At 44.5% G+C, this 19,889-nt stretch overlaps 1 protein-coding gene across 1 annotated transcript in view; it reads left to right on the top strand.

Annotated features, from left to right (window-relative positions):
* The window catches only part of PRDM10 (PR/SET domain 10), a 126,858-nt gene that overhangs the window by 68,232 nt on the left and 38,737 nt on the right, over nucleotides 1–19,889 (top strand). Inside the window, 4 exon segments of the mRNA XM_058289420.1 lie at nucleotides 9,442–9,667; nucleotides 11,743–11,984; nucleotides 12,970–13,173; nucleotides 18,774–18,846. Of these exon segments, the coding sequence (XP_058145403.1) occupies nucleotides 9,442–9,667; nucleotides 11,743–11,984; nucleotides 12,970–13,173; nucleotides 18,774–18,846 (745 nt within the window).

The raw sequence follows: 19,889 nt of genomic DNA, 5'->3' as shown, positions 1-19,889 counted from the left end.
CAAGGTTCCTCTTTCCTCTGCGTGCTGACTTCCCAGGGCTCCAGTTTAAGTCTTCAGCATCAAAGCCCAGAATCAAAACTCCAACATTAAAAGCCCTCTGCTCTGTTCTTCGCCATGCCTTTTATCTGTGAGTCCCCACCCCTTGGACTCAAAACCCTAATCATAACTCAGTCATGCCCAGGTTATAAGCATAATCCAATATTTCTTTCTGGAATTCATCAGTTACATCAAACTGCTAAAACTACGGTTTGTTTATCCATTCTTCAGTTGATGGATATTTGGGTTATGTCCATCTTTTGACAGTTGTGAATAACACCATTATGAACATTGGTGTGTCGATGTCTGTTCTTGTCACTGCTCTCAGTTCTTCTGGGTGTATAACCCAGTAGTGGTATTGCTGGGTCATGTGGCAAATTCCATATTCAACTTCTTTAGGAACTGTCCATCAGTCTTCCACAGTGGCTGTACCATTCTATAGTCCCATCGACAGTCAATAAACATTCCTATCTCTCCATATCCTCTCCAACAGTTGTAGTTTTCTGCTGTTTTAATGGTGGCCATTCTAATAGGTGTGAAATGATATCTCACTGTAGCTTTGATTTCCATTTCCCTAATTGCCACTGACGCTGAACATTTTTTCATGTGTCTTTTCACCATTTGTATTTCTTCCTTGGACAAATGTCTATTCAGGTCTTTTGTCCATTTTTTAATTGGGTCATCTCTATTTTTATTGTTGATCTGTAGCATCTCTTCATATATCATGGATATTGAACCCTTATCAGACATGTGATTTCCAAATATTTTTTTCATTTGAATCGACTTCCTTTTCACCCTTTTGACAAAGTCCTTTGAGGTGCAAAGGTATTTAGTTTTGACACATCTTTCTTTTTTTATTTATTTATTCCCTCCCCACTCCCCCACCCAGTTGTCTGCTTTCTGTGTCCACTCGCTGTGTGTTCTTCTGTGACTGCTTCTATCCTTATCAGCGACACCGGGAATCTGTGTTTCTTTTTGTTGCATCATCTTGTTGTGTCAGCTCTCCGTGTGTGCGGGGCCATTCTTGGGTAGGCTGCACTTTCTTTTGCGCTGGGCGGCTCTCCTTATGGGGTGCACTCCTTGCGCGTGGGGCTCCCCTACGTGGGGGACACCCCTGCGTGGCACAGCACTCCTTGCGTGCATCAGCACTGCGCATGGACCAGCTGCACACGGGTCAAGGAGGTCCTGGGTTTGAACCGCGGACCTCCCATGTGGTAGACGGACGCCGTAACCACTGGGCCAAGTCCGCCACCAATACATTTATTCTTTAAAGGTTTTTATTGGTATTGAAAATGTTGTAATATAAATTTTTCATTTTATAACTTTTATTTTCTAAATTTTATGTAGAAACACAGTTTATATTGTCCTTGCAATCTATTGTGCCATTAGTTCTAATAATTTATGTGTGTATTCTTTTGGATTTTCTCAGTAAATATTCATATTATCTGTAAATAATGACAGTTTTTATTTCTTTTTATTTTCCCCTCTAAGTCTATGGCTAGGATCACCAGTACATTATTAAAGTGGTGATACTAGCCTTCCATGAGGAGGAGGTTTCAGTATTTCACCATTAAGAATGATGTTTGGTGTAGGTTTTGTTTTGTTTTGTTTTTAAGATATCCTTTATCAGATTAAGGAAGTTCCCTTTATTTCTAGTTTTCTATGAGCATGTATTATGAATTGATGGTGATTATTATTAGTGAATATTGATGTTTGTCAAAATTTTTTTCTGAATCTGTTGAGATCATTATTGACTTTTCCCCTTCTTTTCTGTTAATATGGTGAATTACATTGATATTTACAAATTAAGCCAACCTTGTATTCTTGGAATAAACCCCACTTGGTCCTTTTCATCTATGTCTGAATTTGCCTTGCTAATATATATTTTTTTCCTTTCCCCTCCTTCTCCTCCACCCTGCTGTTTTTGCTGTGTCCATTTGCTGTGTGATCTTCTATATCTATTTCTCTTTTTGTCTTCGCTTCTCATGTTTCTCCTCTAGGATTCACTAGGATTCAATCTTGGGGACCTCTGATATGGAGAGAGGTTCCCTGTCAATTGTGCCACCTCAGTTCCTCGTCTCCGCCGTGCTTCACCTTGACTCTCCCCTTGGTCTCGCTTTTGTTGCATCATCGTCTTGCTGTGTGACTCATTCGCACAGGCACTGGCTCACTGTGTGGGCACTCGGCTTGCTACACGGGCATTTAGCTTGCCACACGGGCACTGGCTCACTGTGCAGGCACTGGCTTACCACGTGGGCACTCATGTGGGTGCTCAGCTCACTATGTAGGCACTCATGCAGGCACTCGGCTCACCAAACTGGCACTTGTGTGTGCACTTGGCTCACTGTATGGGCACTGGCTTGCCACGCAGGCACTGGCTAACCACACGGGCACTCACATGGGCACTCAGCTCGCCTTGTAGGCACTCAGCTTACCCTGTGGGCACTCAGCTCGCCATGCGGGCGCCCACATGGGCACTCGGCTCGCCACATGGGCACTGGCTTGCCGCGCAGGCACACTTTCTCTTCTTTTTCACCAGGAAGCCCCAGGGATCAAACCTGGGTCTTCCCGTATGGTAGGTGGAAGCCTTATCACTTGAGCCACTTCCGCTTCTTGGCTTGCTAATATTTTCCTTGGGGGATTCCATTGTGTTTTCAGCTTTGGTTTTTTATTTGGTTTTTTGTTTCATTTGGTTTTTAAAGTGTCTTTCATCTTGCTGGTATTTTTCCATTTTTCCTTAATAATATCCTGAAAAGCAGCAGTATCATTTTACTGAATGTATAGTATGTTTTTTGCTCTTTCTTATGTTTATTCATTTTGACTGTACATTATTTTATTACAGGGATGTACTATTTATATTCTCAGTCACCATTATTATATATCTAGGTTATGTCCTTTTTGTTTTTTGTTCTTTTTGTTTTTGCTAGTATAAAGATCACTGTCATAGATATCACACTAAATTATTTCCAGAAGAAAAATTATAGGGAAAAAGGTGTTCACATTTTAAATTGTTTAAGAACCAAGATTTTTTTTTTTGTATGAATGTGGAAAAAGATGCAAACATAAAAATCAAAGAAATTAAATAAAAATCCAAAATCCTAAATTTGAATGATGTATTTTCTTTTTAAAAAAACCTCATTTTTCTAGCTCTGGCCCCAGAAACAGTTTAGATACAATGATCATCCCGGTACCGGTGGGGATCAGTAGTGCTCCCATGTGGTCTCTAAATACTGTTTTCTAGTAAAAGGAAGCAGGGCTACTGGGAAAAATGGCTGCTTCTAGTTTTGGGGCAGGAAATGTACAAGATGAGCCTGAAACATCTTGTCTCTGCAAGGAAGCTATTAGAACCTTCTCTTCTGGGGTACTGTGGAAAGAACTCATGATCTAATTCAAAGGGTCAAAATAGGATAGTTTGAGCCAGAAAAAGAATAATATCTATGGTAGATGGAAATACATTAAATGTATTTAAAGTTCACAGGTTCATACTAATATTGAAAAATAATAACCCATTGGTTACTTTTTGAGGATGCTGCAGGACCACCTCATTATTCTCAAAACTGGTTATTCAAGGGAAGAAATGAAGCATTTTTTTACCTTTCCTCCCTGAATGTATTCAGGTAACCAAATACTTGATGGGGAATTTGTTTTTTTCAGGGAAGCATTATAACAAATAAGGTGGGAATGATAGGTTTGGAATATCATTATTCTTCAACAGCTAATGAAATTGTGGATCTAGGCAATCAATGGCCATCAAATGCAGCCTGAAAACACTAGGAAAGAGCTGATGAAGAACCTTATATGAGATGGCTCAAGGAATAACAATCCTTGGACTGTTAATACCACTAAAAGAATGAGAACCACTCATTGTGGGCCTCCTGATGTGTTGTGCTTCCTATGGCATTAGATCACATAGGAAATAGTCTTACCCTGAAAACTGAACCCGAATCTGATCGAGTCTTCAGATTCAACTGCCAGTTTATAGAAAGTACAGTGAACAAAATGGGACAAGGATGCAATTGGCAAAATCCAGAAAGTGAGAAACTCCCAAGGGAAGATTATTCCACAAATAATGAGAAGGGAAAAGAAGAGGAAAGTGAATTTAAGATGCAAGGTGGCGTCTCAGACATCCACTGGGTGCAGCGTGTGGACCTTGTTTAGATCCTGATGTGAACAAAGCCAAGTGTAAAAAAATTATGGGACGGTTGGGGAAATTGTAACATTGCTTGGATATTTGATATTAATGGATTGTTAATATTTTAGGTATGATAATATATAAAATGTAAAAATCCTTTTTAAAAGAGATATATACAGTTTACAGATGAAAATGTATAATGTCTGAGCTTTGCTTTAAAATTATCTAAATTATCTTGTGAAGGAGAGAGTAGGTGGGAGAATGATGTAATGGTCATCATTGAAACAGGGTTATAGGTCTATGAAGTTTAGTATACTAGTCTCTCTAATATATGTTTGAAATTTGTCATTTTAAATGGGAAAACTATTTTGATGAGACTTTCTAGATTGCTTTTCACATCCTAAAAAATTTAGATTCCCACCAGCAATATATAAGAATGCCCATTTCCACACACCCTTCCCACATTGGTATTTACATTCTTGTTAATTTTTGCCACTCTGACAGGCAAAATGGTATTTTGTTATTTTAACATTAAGGCAGAGTTAGTTTAAAATTAAAAAAAAAAAAAAGGTTGTAGTCTTTTCTTTTTTGTTTTTTTGAGGGACCAGGTCTGGGAGTGAACCCCGGATCTCATATATGGGAAGCAGGTGCTCAACCACTGAGCCACAGTGGCTTCCCTGAGTTGGTTTTTTCATTTGTTTTGCTTGTTGTTTGGTTTTGTTTTTTCAGGAGACACTGGGAACCAAACCTGGGACCTCCCATGTGGGAGGTGGGTGCCCAACTTCTTGAGCCACAGCCACTCCCAGGCAGAGTTTTTTGTAAGTTTTGTTGCTATTTACACCTCCAAGTGTCCTTTGTCTTCTCCAGTCTCCACAAGCAATCTGCTGGTTTCATGTTTGATACAAAAGGAAAGTTGTATCAAATCTCTCTTATGAGCCATGGTATTACAGAGCTGTATACCTACTGACTTAGCATGTCTCTTTATTGCAGTTTCCTTTGGAAGAAAGTAACCATCACAGTTTTATTTCTGGCTATAACACTTCAGTGATTGCCAGTTTATTCAGTGACCTGGATAAATTCTGGATAGAAAGTTGGAGTGAGGCTTTCACACAGCTTCCGGCCCCTTCTTATTTTTTCCATGGCTTTGGCAAAAGGGTCCTCTTTTCAGTTGCTTTTAGCGATGGCAAAGTCCTAGTGATGCCATTTTTCACACATGCATCTCCTCATCCTTTGGGATGGCGTCGTTGCTCTCCGACATGGAAGTACAGTCTCCTCTTTGTTTCTGAAAATGAACATGTGTGACTCCCCACACGCTGAGAAGAAAATATGCTGCCCTGATAATTGGTCTCAGTAGGAATCAAGAAGCATTCTGTTGTGTTTGCTGCTGTCCAGGGTCGTTTCCTATTTCACTGCTCAGATAAATTGTATCCCGAAGCACATTATATAGCTTCAGAGATAATTACAGAGTTAGTATTAAGTGGGAAGGAGAAAGTATGCCATAAAGTCTAACACATTCTTTTTCTTTTGTGTGTGTGTTTTATTGTCCGTGACAAAGTGCACAGGATTCAGATGTTTTTGTTTCTTATCCTTATAGGTCACACTGGCTCACAGCACCCTCTTGTTGCCTGGCTCTGATCTCAGGAGCACGTGTGTGATTAGCTCGTTGCTCTGGTATTCCAGGTGTAGTGATGTTTACCTTCTCTCTTACCTGCCTTGAATAGACTTAATCCCACAGGGGCAGTTGTGATGTAGTGGAAAAAGCCAGGCAGAGCTAGAATTGGACTTTCATCTCTGCCACTTAGAGCTGGGTGACCACAGAGGAATTTCAATATATGCAGAGGACTCAGTAAATGTCAGTTAAATTTGAATTAATTTGTCATGAAACAAATTTGTAATGCATGCCTTACGACGTGTGCCAACTCTGCTGTCTCGAAAGGCACAATTCTTACATAGAAATGATTATCATCAGCCCTCTTCCTTCTTTTCCCACAGCCGTTGGCGTGCTTCTGGTATATCATCAACAGCTGCTTTAGCGTGAGTCCTTCACGATGAAGCTGAAGTGTTTAAGTCCTTCCTTAGCTTTTAGGAGAGTTCCATCACCCAGGGAGGAGGTTGTCAGTACTATTTTAATATCATGGCCAGAAGCCAGCAGTAACCTGGCCTAACCGGAGTCTTTTCTAGCAGCATCTGTTGGGGGAAAATACATTGCTGCTTCATAAGAGTAACTCTGAATGGCTGAATGTGTTCTTTCCCAGTTTGGCCCTGCAGAGACATAAAGAATTGATGAGGAGGAGAGGCGCATGTGTGCTTTGATTTGTTCAATGTGTGATAACACTTATCACTAAGGCTGGCATAAACTTGAAGCAGGTTTAAAATAAAGAGCCACGCTGCAAACTGTGCTCCGAGCTGGCGAGTGGGATTCAGGTAGCTTCACTGCAGTATCTCGGGAGCTTGTGGAAAGGGAGGTAGCAAGAGCAGTTGACTTGCCAGGAATCCTCACCCTCAGTAGCGTTTTATTCTGTTCTTAATGAAGCTGAAGCAGAGCATCTCCCAGAATTTTGTCCTCCCACATACAACTCTCTAAAAGGCTCTGAGTTACAGAGACGGAATATCCTGCAAAAGTGTGGATGCCTGGGTTAAACGAGCATGTGCGGAATTCAACGTGTCTTCCTTGATGGAACAAAGCCTGCCTGCTCTCTGGAGCCCGAGTGTTTTCACACGGTAGACAGTGGCATTAAGTGGCCATGGCAGGTGGTTCTGTATGTGGGATCAAGCATCAGTACTGTTCCTTTATAGAGTCTAAGAAGTGCTTAGATTGAGATGCACCACTGTGAGCAGCAGCCGCGATTTTCTTTAAATGCCGGGTTTGATGTCATTTCCCGAAGGGCCAGATATGTTTCAACAAACTAATCCTCAGCGAATACTACTCTATGCCCGGCCATCGTTTAAGGTTACAGAGGAAGTGTATGATGTCATCTCGGTCCTCAGATCATTTATAATAATAATAATAATATCTACTGTTTTTAATCTTTGCATGTATTAAGTGCCAGACACCCTACTACCAACCTTATAGACACATGGTTTCATTTAATCCTCACAATAACCTAGGAGGTATATATTTTTGTGCCCATTTTACAGATAAAGAAGCTAAGCTCAGTAGTGGTGCTAGGTTTTTTGTTTTTTTTTTAAGATTTATTTATTTATTCCCCCCTTCCCCTCTTCCTGCCCTTCTGTTTTTTTGCTGTCTGTGTTGTCTTGTCTTCTCATTTTCTCTCCTCTAGGATCCACCAGGATTCGATCCTGGAGACCTCTGATGTGGAGAGAGGTTCCCTGTCAATTGTGCCACCTCAGTTCCTGGTCTCTGCTGCGCTTCACCTTGACTCTCCCTTGTGTCTCTTTTCTTGTGTCATCATCTTGCTGCGCGACTCACTCATGCGGGCACTGGCTCTCCACGCAGGCGCTGGCTCACCACACGGGCACTGGCTCACCACGCGGGTACATGTGCAGGCACTCGCACAGGCACTGGCTCACCACACAGGCACCCTTTCTCTTCTTCTTTTTCACCAGGAGGCCCTAGGGATTGAACCCGGGTCCTCCCATATGGTTGGTCGAAGCTCTATCACTGTAGCGACATCTGCGTCCCGGCTGCCAGGGTCCTCTCTGCAAGTCCAGTAGGGCAGTGGGGGACAGGCTGTCGGGAACGCCAGTGCCGCCCGCCGCCGTGCTCATAAAAGCAGGGGCCTCCTGAGGCACACGGGAAGGCAGGAAGGCAGTGAGCGATGGGCAAACCTGGCCCCGCGGGAAGCGAGTGAGCGGCTCGGGCCTTTCGGTCTTGGGTTTGTGGAAGGAGATGTCGACGTGGCAGGGCTGCCTGGTGAGGCAGTAGTTTCTGGTGGTGAGGTGTCTAAGCAGAGGCTGAACGATGCTGCACCGTAGAATTCTGCGCCTTGCGGTGCTACAGGAGCCTGGACCAGAGGAGAGTCAGGAGGGCTGGAGCTGAGAGACCCACAAGGTGGGGGGCAGCGAGTGGTGAGGAGAGCGCATTCTGGGGGGAACACACCAGGCGGGAAGGTACCGAAGAAGGGAGGGAGGCTGCAGCACTCCTCAGGCTGTAGGCCTAAGACCGGGTCAAAAGAGTCTGGAGGAGTATCGCACTCTATGGCACTTACTTAGGAGCTGAGAGAACTTCCTAAGCTTCCATTTGTTTTCTGTCAGTGTATGTGGAACAGTAGCTTCCGCACAGTGTCTGACCCAAGAGACTAAACTTCAGTATGATTAAATACACGAAAAACCTTAGCCTCCTGGGAATGTTTAAAAGGAAGAGCTGTTAACCATTTCGTTTTACCAGCCTTGTGCTGCCCCAGGTGGTTAGCTTTTTTTATCCCACCCCCCCGCGGCTTGCTTTTTGCTGTCTGCTCTCTGTGTCCATTCACTGTGCACTCTTCTGTGTCTGTATTTATTTATTTATTTATTCATTCATTCATTCATTTATTTTTATTTATTCCCCACCCCCTGGTGGCTTGCTTGCTGTCTGCTCTCTGTGTCCATTCGCTGCACGCTCTTCTGTGTTTTTGCTTGTCTCCCTTTTTTGTTGTGTCACCTTGCTGAGTCGGCTCTCCATGGCGCACAGGGGAACCTGCCTTCACCAGGAGGCCCCGGGACACGAACTCCGGGCCTCCCATATGGTAGACAGGAGCCGAGCCGAGTGAGCCGCAGCCACTTCCCCCAGGCGTTTAGTTTTTAAAGTGGCTCGGTTACAGACAGGTCAAAGCACTTCATACCCTGCATTGTGGCCCCTCTGCAGAGGCAGGAGGGACCCCCACCCAAATTCGGTTTGGGTGTCCAAGCGGGTGATGTTACATGCCCGGGAGGGTGTGAAAGCTCCTGACATAACCGAGCTCTCTGGGCAGGCCTCTCAAGCGGCCTGCACGGCTGACCCCGGGTTTGGTTGTGGACGAGGAGCTGGGACGAGCATCCCTTCGCGTGGGCAGGGGCTTGTGTGCTTTGAATCTCCCCCTGGCCCAGAGGCGGGAGCACCCTGCAGCCTTCCCAGGTGGCCCAGGTGCGAGACCCAGGGGAGGAGGGCGGGCAGGGGCCTCAGAGCCCGCCGCAGTCTAGACAGCGGGGAACGGAGCCAGTTCTCGCCTCCGCTGGCCGGAAGTCCCCCCGTGCAGGGCCTCGGAGAAGGCTCGCCCACCCCAGTGCCCCGCGGGGAGCGGCCCACCAGCCGCCCGAGGCCTCCTGCGCTGACCTGTGGCTTGACCTCTGTCTAGGCCTCCTTACCGGTGCAGAGCCAGGTGCTGCCTTCCATCGAGAGCGTGGACGGGTCTGACCCCTTAGCGCCCCTGCAGAACCCCATCGGCAGGCTGGAGGCCAAGGAGGAGGAGGACGAGGACGAGGACGAGGACTCGGAGGAGGAGGAGGAGGAGGACGGCGAGGACACGGACCTGGATGAGTGGGAGCCAGACCCACCTCGGCCCTTTGATCCTCACGACTTGTGTAAGTGAGGGGCGCTTGCACCCCAGGGGCACTAGCTGCTGTGTGTGTGTGCATGGACACATGCACGTCTTTGAGTGCCCCTCGTGTGCTGGAGGCCGTGTACGTGCTTTGCACGCGTCGCCACTTGCTCTTGTAACGCATCGAAGCGGGTGCCGTGACTTTATTCCAGCATCACTGATGAGGGACTGCAGCTCTGGAGAGCTCAGGTCGCCTGCCCAGCATCCCAGCGATGCCTCCCGCGGCTGGTGCACCGGCCTAGGTCCCTAAACACCCGAGCTGGAGCCCCTAACCACGGTGGGGAGTGGGCCCATTCCTGCCTGTCCAGGCCACTTCCGTTTCAGCGACTTGGCTTTACCCCACTCCACGACCACCCTCAAAAACGCTCATTCTGTTCCAGGCCCTAGCGCCGTCCGCTTGGTAACTCACTGCTGCGCTCCCCCTCACCCCCAGGAAGGGTTAGGTGGGTTCCCGAAGGACCCGTTCAGGGTGCCACTCGGTCAGGCGGTCTGGCCCCGGCGTGCCCACGGTCAGCCGACGCGTCCCTGCCTCTGCGCTGCCGGCTCTGGGAGTTCTGCTTCCGGGGGCTGAACTGTGGGTTCCTGCCCGCACTTGTGGTGCCCACGTGCTGCTCCCGGGACCTGCTGTGTGGTGGTGGAAGCCCGGTCGGCACGGAGCCGGTGTCCAGCCACCCTCCCCCGGGAGAGACCTGCCTTGTTTGTTTTCTCCTTGGATTGATATGTTTCCAAAGCACATGCAGCCACTTTATCAATATGACTGCCCAGGACCCCTCTACTTTGTGAGAATTTGTAGAAACAGGAACCACCTGTTTCCTGAACCCGGTCATCACACCGTTGGCGTTGGGGAAAGCATGACTGGTTTTCGTCCCTGGTCATGAGTCCAGTCTCTAAGTGGTCCAGAAACGTTTCTCTGCTTTGTTTTGTGGCTCCACACATCTGGCAGTTAGATTACAAAGGATTGCTTCTGGGAAAGAGAGAGAGAGCGTGGGTAACGCTAACCGGTCACCCCTAGGAGAGGTGACGGTACATGCCCTCTCCGTGCTGGACTCATCATGCCACCCCGGGGGCGCTCATCGTGCCACCGCAGTGCTGCAGTCACTCATTGCCGCGTTACCGCCAGGCAGGTTGCGGCAGAGCCTCAAACCGTGCACATCTTGGGGGTTAGATGTGCCCAGACAGTGAAACTTGTCACTTCCTTTGACGAAATTGACCTCTGAACCATCTTGTGGGTATTTTTTTTTTAAAGAACTTTATCAAGATATAATTTACATACTCTAAAATTCACCCATTTTGTCTCACCAGATTTAGCAAATAGTTTAGCCTAATGAACTCTTTTTTTCTGTTTAGATATGATATAATTGATTTGTAAATGTACTGGCTACTATCCTAATTACTATTCTGCCTGAGAAATAAGTCACTGCCTGCATCTTCTTTTTGGCAGGGGTTGGGGTGGGAGCAGTGATTACAAGATTTTGTTGGCCTATGAAAGCTGATGGATTATAATCTAATAGATAGTGCAGGAAAGCGGATGTGGCTCAACTGATAGAGTGTCCGCCTACCATGTGGAGGGTCCAGGGTTCGATCCCCAGGGCCTCCTGACTCGTGTGGTGAGCTGGTCCACGTGCAGTGCTGCCACGCCATGCAGGGGTGTCCCCCGCATAGGGGAGCCCCAAGCGCAAGGAGCGTGCCCCACAAGGAGAGCCACCCCGCATGAAAAGAAGCATAGTCCGCCCAGGAGCAGCGCCGCACACACGGAGAGCTGATGCAGCAAGATGACGCAACAAAAAGACACAGATCCCTAGTGCCACCTGATAATACAAGTGGACGCAGAAGAACACACAGCGAATGGACACAGAGAGCACACAGCAGGAGTGGAGGGGAGAGAAATAAATAATAAAATAAATCTTTTAAAAAAAAAAAGCTAGTGCAGTTGTCGGAGTTTGTTGGATTTTGGCTTTGGAGACTTAGACCTGGGGAATTTTCAGGTTAGGACTTTTGTCTTAGATCCAGTGGCACCGAGGAGCTGGACAGCTGCTCAGGCTTTCCTCTCGTTCGCAGGGTGTGAGGAGTGCAACAATGCCCACTCGTCAGTGTGCCCAAAGCACGGGCCCTTGCATCCCATCCCCAACCGGCCGGTGCTCACCCGGGCCAGAGCGAGCCTCCCGCTGGTCCTCTACATAGACCGCTTCCTCGGGGGCGTCTTCTCCAAGAGGCGCATTCCCAAGCGCACCCAGTTTGGCCCCGTGGAGGGACCCCTCGTCAGGGAGTCCGAGCTGAAAGACTGTTACATTCATCTAAAGGTAATCGATGCTCTCCTTCTTCAGCTTGTTTCAAAGGGATGCTTCTTTTCCCACTCTCTCATTTCGACATTTTTCTCTCTGTGCTTAACTCATCTTAAATGGAAACGTTTTCTCTCTAACCAGTAAAATGGAGCTTGTCAGGTCAGTCCCCTGAGGCATTCAATGAATAATGTAAATCCTTCGAGGGCTGACTGTGTGAACCTTTATGCCTTTTAAAAAAAACTCAATTCTGACCGTAATACAAAGAGAATTGTGTAGACTCAGCGGAGTCTCCTATGTACCAGCAATGTTTTCAGGAATGTTTCCACTTTTTGATGACATTATTGACAAGTCTGTTGGGTTGAGTCTTTAGTTATGGAATAATTCACCATATGATGAAATATATAAATCTCATCTCCATTCTGTACATCTGATCCTCTGGCTTCCATCCAACCCTCTCTGCTATCTGCTTTCCAGAGAACCACTCTGGAGGATTAAGAATGGGCATTGGGGAGGGGACAGCATTTGGGATATGTTCTTTGAGACATCAGCTGCTGTCATGGGGAGGTTTTCTTAGGTGGCGTGCTCAAGATCTCCAAGAAAGACTATTACTACGTTAAGAGAAATACCCCTCCCAAGGCTACACATAAATAAATGCAAGTTGTAGTGAGTTGGAGAGTATGTTTGCTTGCATTTTCTGACCTATTTATATAATTTTTTAAATGATTGTTAATTTTGGGGACGTCAACTGAAGCTGTACGATTAAATCATCCACTTTTAGATTTTGCCAGGTAATTTTTCTACAGTCAAGGCTTCAGAAAATACCATTTTCCTTTCTGTATTTTATAAGTCAAAAGCCCAGCATCTTTCTGGATACAAAGGGGAGAGTCAGGCTGTGTGGCTAATTCAAGGAGCAGTCTTTTGTAGAGTATGACATTATGCCTATCACGTTGAAGGTGTTCGTTTTGTTTTTGGTGTGGCTTTTCACTTTTCTCTTTGGTTGCAGGTTTCTCTTGATAAAGGGGACAGGAAAGACAGGGACTTGCATGAAGACCTGTGGTTTGAGCTGTCTGACGAGACTCTTTGTAACTGGATGATGTTTGTACGCCCAGCCCAGAATCACCTGGAGCAGAACCTGGTGGCCTACCAGTATGGCCACCATGTGTATTACACGACCATAAAGAACGTGGAGCCCAAGCAGGAGCTGAAGGTACAGTGCTGGGTCCCTGGTGCCATTTGCGGGGAAGCGTGGTGGTTTAGGGCTTTTCCCAGTGTCTTCCTGAAGTGGGATTCTTCCGTGTAATTCATTTACTTATTGAGCATCTACCATGTGCTGTTCACCCGTACTGATCCCATAAATAAGAGAGAATGAAAAGTATATGGCTTCTGTGCTTGTCCAAGGTCAAGGGCATGCAGCCCAGGGATAAGGAAGAAATTGTTTGGGGAGCAGACTGATATTTGTATGGAGCGATTAAAGATGGGGTCACTTAACATATACACACCGTGAAGAAGAATTAGCTGGGAAACAGAAGCTTTGGTAAAAGAGAACTCAAATGTAGGGGTACAGTTTTTTTCCTTCCTCTGAATACTCTGTTCTACTCAAAGAATTCTGTGTTCTGACTTCTGGTTTCAGGGATATAATTTTGGAGGATGACTGTTGGAATTTGTTTAAATATTAACTCTTGATGACATAATGAAAATTCTACATGTGAATTTAAGTGAAAATTCTTTTAGGTGAATCACTTCTTTTTTAAGCTATCTTAGGAACATGGATAAAAGAGGGGGGTGAAAATACTCTATAACTTCTTGATATAAAAGAAAAATAGGTGAGTAATGACTATATCAGTACATGAATACCAAATTGCACAGCCTCTGAACGTGTGTTAGAAGTAGAGACCTCTCTCTGGGGAGAACGAAGACCTGGATTTTATTCAAAAGCTATACAAACCTTTGTCTCTGAAACCATCAGCTAGATAATCCATAAACCCTGAAGAAAATATGTAAAAGGAGATTTGTACCTCACACCATCTTTCCCAAAAAAATTCTGAGTAAGAAAAAAACTGAAGTCAGTATTTCCTAACTGTGGAGGGAAGATTATTTCTTATTTTAAAGCAATAGAACTGTAGAGGTAAAGACATACAGAGAGAATTAAATAAGAATATAACTGTTTAGGGGAGTGCATGTAGCTCAACTGGTTGAGCACCTTCTTCCCATGTATGAGGTCCCAGTTTTGATCCCCAGGACCTCCTAAAAACAAGCAAGCAAACAAACAAAAAACCCAACTCTCATTGGGGAGTGAATGTAGCTCAGTGGTTGAGCGCCTGCTTCCCATGTGTGAGGTCCTGAGTTCAGTCCCTGGTATTCCTAAAAAAAAAAAAAATATATATATATATATATATAATTGTTCAGTATAATGAAGAGCCAAACAACAGAGCTAAAAGGAAACAAACGAATGAGGGAAATTTTGTAATTCATGTTAAAAGGTCCAAGTAAATAAGCAGAAGGAGAGTTGTTCAGCTCTGACCTTCCTACAGTGAGATGGACAAATGGACAAATGCTGGGAATAGATTTTACTTAGAGAAGGAAACAAATGGAAAAGAATTATGTTTTTTTTCCTTCAATTTCAGCATTGATAATTTTAAAAAAACTTTAAATGATTATGATACTATTCTTGTTAATATAAATTAGCAAAAATAAATGGATACAGCTCAGTGAATATGAGGGTTTTAAAAAATAGGGTTATTCACTATAGAATTCCAATATTTTTTAGAGTATTTCTGGCAATATATACCAAAAAATGTCCTTGGATAGTACTGGTCATATCAGTTTTGTAATGCCATGCTTTATTGAATCTAAGACACTGATGATTTGAAAAATGCACCATTATGGAAAAAATATACAAGGTAAACTAGATTATAGTGCCTTTTTTCCCAAGAAGAAAGGCTGTTTTATATTTCATTAGTCTTAATAAACTTAATTTTGAAATCATGTCTCACTCATGCATGTGTAAAAAGGCACAGATAGGCAAAACAAAATATAAAACAGATTGGGAGAAAGAAGATGCAGCAAATAAACATAGAGAACAGACAACTGGGGGGCGGGAACAGGAGAGAAATAAATCTTTAAAAAAAAACCAGATTGGGAGAAACAGCTTTATGTTCAGTCTGACTTTTTTCTCTTTTTTTAATTTTTACTGAATCCCCGTTTACTTCATCATTGGTGTTTGTGCTTGCCTATCTAGTGTCATCCTCTGTGTCATCAAGAGTGTCGATGATGGTGCAGTATTTTTAAAACAACGGCTTCACCATTGCCTTGGGACATATTTTCCAAGCTACGGATGAACTTTCTGCAAGTTTTGATGCTGCATTTTTCCATTTGACTGAACTCCCATTTGTCTTTCCCCCCAGTTCCGTCACCAGTCCTTGACAGCTAAGTGGTTTGGGTCCAAGGCAGTAGGAAGTTTCCAACAAGTGGATGTCTGATACCTCAGGGTTGAATACACCAGCCTCTCATGGCTTTGACATTTATTTGTTCTGAGGGGGGCAGTTTCTTTTGCCTTCACGGGTATTGCCTGGCAAGTGTTGATGACTCATGGAGAGCCAGGGGCCCTAGAGCTGAACGAGGGGAGAACAGCCCAAATAACTCGACCAAGTTGGTGCAGGAGCACGGAGCCGACAGCGACAGCCACCTCCTGGCAGCAAGCGCAGAGCGCCGTTGACTGAGACACGCTCTGACCTCAGAGAGGCTAAAATAGGAAAAAATAATACACGTCGTGACGTAGGGTAGCATTAAAACAGCAGAATGCTAACTCACCTAAAAATCAGCCGCAGGGCCAAAGTTAGGTAAATGACCCAACCCAGACTCCAGAGAACATTATTCCACAGGTGAAAATGAAGTTTCTCTTTATAAATATTTCCATGTATTTAAAATAATGTCCCATAAAAATTATAGATGGTTTGTTCGTTTGGTGATTGAGATATTGAGCTCCTACCATGTTTCGGACACTAAGAAAAGACAGACCCCTTCCTTGTGTTCAGGGAATCTGTATTTTAGAGGGAAGTAGACAGAAAGATATTAAAGAACAAATAACATCAAATAGTGGGAAGATCTGTGAAAAGTGTAAATGATGTCAAAGGAGCAAATTAACAGGAAAGGGACCAATTTAGATACGGCGGACAGAGAAGGCCTTGCCGAAGAGATGATATGTAGCCACTGCCGGGCTGCAAACGTGGAACGGACAAAAGCTGATTGTGTTCTAAGATCGCTCTGTTAATTGAATTGTTAATTGAAAGACAGCTAGAGGATATAATCTAGGAACTGTATAACACAGTGATTTTGGTAGTGGAAAAGGATTTTGGTTACTAATATAAATACAGGAATGTTTTACAAGGCATTAATATGGTGATACATGGGAAAAATACAACTGTTATAATTTACAGACTATAGTTAGCAATAATGTAGCATTTTTGTAGCAAAAGCAAAGGAGGTACTATATCAATGCTAAAGGTTAAAAAAAAAGAAAATGGGGCTTAGTTTTATGAGATAGGAATATGATTAAGCCTTTTTTTTTAAAGATTTATTTTATTTATTTCTCTCCCCTTCCCTCCCCCCACCCCAGTTGTCTGTTCTCTGTGTCCATTTGCTGCGTCTTCTTCTTTTTGTCTGCTTCTACTGTTGTCAGCGGCACGGGAATCTGTGTTTCTTTTTTTTGTTGTGTCATCTTGCTGTGTCAGCTCTCTGTGTGTGCAGCGCCATTCCTGGGCAGGCTGCACTTTTTTCGCGCTGGGCGGCTCTCCTTACGGGGTGCACTTCTTGCGTATGGGGCTCTCCTACGTGGGGACACCCCTGCGTGGCACAGCACTCCTTGCGCGCATCAGCACTGCACATGGGCCAGCTCCACACGGGTCAAGGAGGCCCGGGGTTTGAACCACAGACCTCCCATGTGGTAGACGACGCCCTAACCACTGGGCCAAGTCTGCTTCCCAAGCCTTTTCTTTTTTTTACTTCATTTACTTCATTAACAAGGAGACCCTGGTCATGTCACTTAACCAATCTGTGTTTATCAGTGTGTCTTTCTGAACACTGGAGGAACAATGAGTTTGTTTTTAGAATTGGTTGAGGTAAATGTGCCTGGAAAGAATTTTTTACAGTGATGCTTCCATCATTTGTTAAGCTGTGTTTTGTCTATTATTTTATTTTTTGAATTTGAAATAAAGTTTACTTATTTTAAATGAATAAATAAATGGGCACCTGTGGCTAGTGGCTGCCCTGTTGGACAGCACAGCTCTAGAGATTGGAGGACTAAGGCCCTAGAGTCAAACCCCGGCAGCCTATTTACATGCAAATAAAGTTATATTGGCACATAGCCACCCCCCCACACCCCCCAAAAAAGAAAGGTCACTCTGGCCCCTGTGTGGGGAATGGGCTGGAGGGAGTAAGAGTAGAAAAGGGGCGGCTGGTTGGAAGGGCATGCAGCAATCCAGGCAAGAAGTCATGCCAGCCCGGCTGCAGAGCGGAATAGCTGAGGTTTATTTAGGCTGCAGCATCAACAGTTCTGGTTAAAGGACTGCAGAAGAAAATTGAGAAATCAGATGCCTTTTCAGCTTCAAGTTTGAAACCTAGGTGCAAGGTAGGGTATTTGCTGAGCTGGGAAGATAGAGAGGGGTGGCGGTGGCGAAGCCTCTAGATATCGTTAGATCGAGCTGTTTGAGTGGCGCGTCAAAAGCTTCCGGTGATGAAGCAGTCAGAGCAGACATCATCCCAAATCCCCCGAGACTGACGAAGGAACAAATGGGTCGTATAACCACGGACCAAGGCAGATTTATTGTTATTGCATTTATTATCTTGTGTTAATGGAGTAACTTGTAACATTGATATAATTGTTGCCAGGGGTTCAGAGGGGGAGGGGGGCACAGATAGGTAGAGCACAGGGCATTTTTAGGGCACTGAAACTGTTCTGTATAAACTGCAAAGATGCATACATGACATCATACATTTGTCAAAGCCTATAAAACTGTAGCACAAAGTAATCCATAAGGTAAACTACAGACTTTGGCTAGTAGCAATGCTTCAATATTGGTTCATCAATTGTAACAAATGTAGCACACTAATGTAAGATGTTAATAGTAGCGGAAACTGTGTGTGTGTGTGGGGGGGGGTATACGGAAACTCTCAACTTTCTGTGTATTTTTTCTGTAAATCTAAAACTTCTTTAAAAATAAATAAAATAAAATTTTATGGGGAAAAAAACCCAGTTGGGCAGTAGGATGAACTTAGAGGGGATGGAGAGAAGGGTCTGGGACGGAGATACTAATCTGGGTGGGGAGTCATTAGCATGGAGTAGGGTGGAAATTGATGTGTCACCCTCGGGAAAAGTAAGAAGGCCCTGGACAAAGCCTTGAGGAGCACCAGTGCTCAGAAGCAAGGGAGAGGAAGAAGGCCGGCCCCAGGAGACGGAGCAGAGCAGCCAGCCGCGCTGGAAGGAGGAGCACTCCGGGAGCCTGTGGGCATTGGAAAGTGGAGAGTGGTTTTGTCCGCCCGTTGGGGATGGAAGCAATTATGGTGGCAAGTATATGAAAACCGGTGTTTAAGTACAGACAAAAAAAATCAGAAGAGGCTGTGTTCTATTCCGACGGAGAGACTGAATATAATCTCCTGTGAAGTTGTTCTAATGACAAAATTTTTTTTCAAAAAAGGCAAATGATAACAGGCAATGTCTCGGCAAGTGAACTTTTCCTGATGGGTGATTAAATGTGCAAAGAGCACCTGGCAGTGGCCCTTGGTTCTTGACAGCGCACTTGGTTCTTGCAGGTGTGGTATGCTGCATCCTATGCGGAGTTCGTGAATCAGAAAATTCATGACATTTCTGAAGAAGAAAGGAAAGGTGGGTGGGCTTTTATATTTTCCATTTTCTATGTGAATGCTAAATTGTTCATATTGCATCTTCATGCATCCTCTGATTTTTCTTCCTCAATATATTTCAGAAGATCTTCCAGTAGGATTTTTAGAGCTTCACATTTCCATCTAATTCTAGAATCAAATTATGACGACGTATTTACATTTCTTTCATGGGTACTGGAAAATAGTTATTTAATACAATGAAAACCTCCAAATATTAAAGTAGAAGCTGATCCCTATTGAAATTTAATCACCTCAGAGGACTTAGCAGGGCATTGTTAACTTCCTATTTTTTAGGAGGTACCGGAGATTGAACTTGGGAATCTCGTACATGGGAAGCAGGTGCTCAACCACTTGAGCTACATCCGCTCCCCCACTGACTTTGTTTTTAATATAAATGTCATTGAAATATAGCCGACAGACAGAAAAGCGCACAGATCCCAAGTATACGACTCAGCGAATTGTCACAAAGCAAACACACCCATGTAACTCGCACCCACAGAAACAGAACATGGCCAGTGTTCTAGAAAGCCTCCTGGTGCCCTCTTCCAATCCTTACCCACCCAGAAGTGTGACCTTTCTCCTGACTTCTAAGACCACAGATCAGATATGCCTGTTCCTGAACCTTCCATAATTGGAATTGTATGATGTGTCCATTTTTGTCATGTGTCCTTTTCTGTGTAGCCTTACGTTTGTGAGATTCATCCACATTGTTGTGCATAGCTGGAATCTGCCCATCCTCATGGCTGTTTGGTCTTCCATTGTTTGAAGACATCGTGACTTATCAATTTTACAGTAGATGGAAATTTGGGTGGTCTCCAGCCTTTGGCTGTTGTGAAGAGTGCCACTGTGATGTTGGCTGTACATCGAGGCGTGGAATTACTGGGTCAGAGCGTGGGCATTTATTTGACTTTAGTAGGTACTTCTGAACATTTTGCTAAAGTGGTAATAGTGGGCATTGATTTTTAAGTTATTTGGGATAAAATATGCCCTTGGCTATGAAACAGTGTGTTTTGCACCCCTGGGTTA

Source organism: Dasypus novemcinctus, chromosome 27 (assembly GCF_030445035.2).
Source record: "Dasypus novemcinctus isolate mDasNov1 chromosome 27, mDasNov1.1.hap2, whole genome shotgun sequence".
In the NCBI taxonomy this organism is placed as follows: Eukaryota; Metazoa; Chordata; class Mammalia; order Cingulata; family Dasypodidae; genus Dasypus; species Dasypus novemcinctus.
Note: the sequence above shows the minus strand (reverse complement) of the source record. Positions and strands in the feature narration are given on the sequence as shown.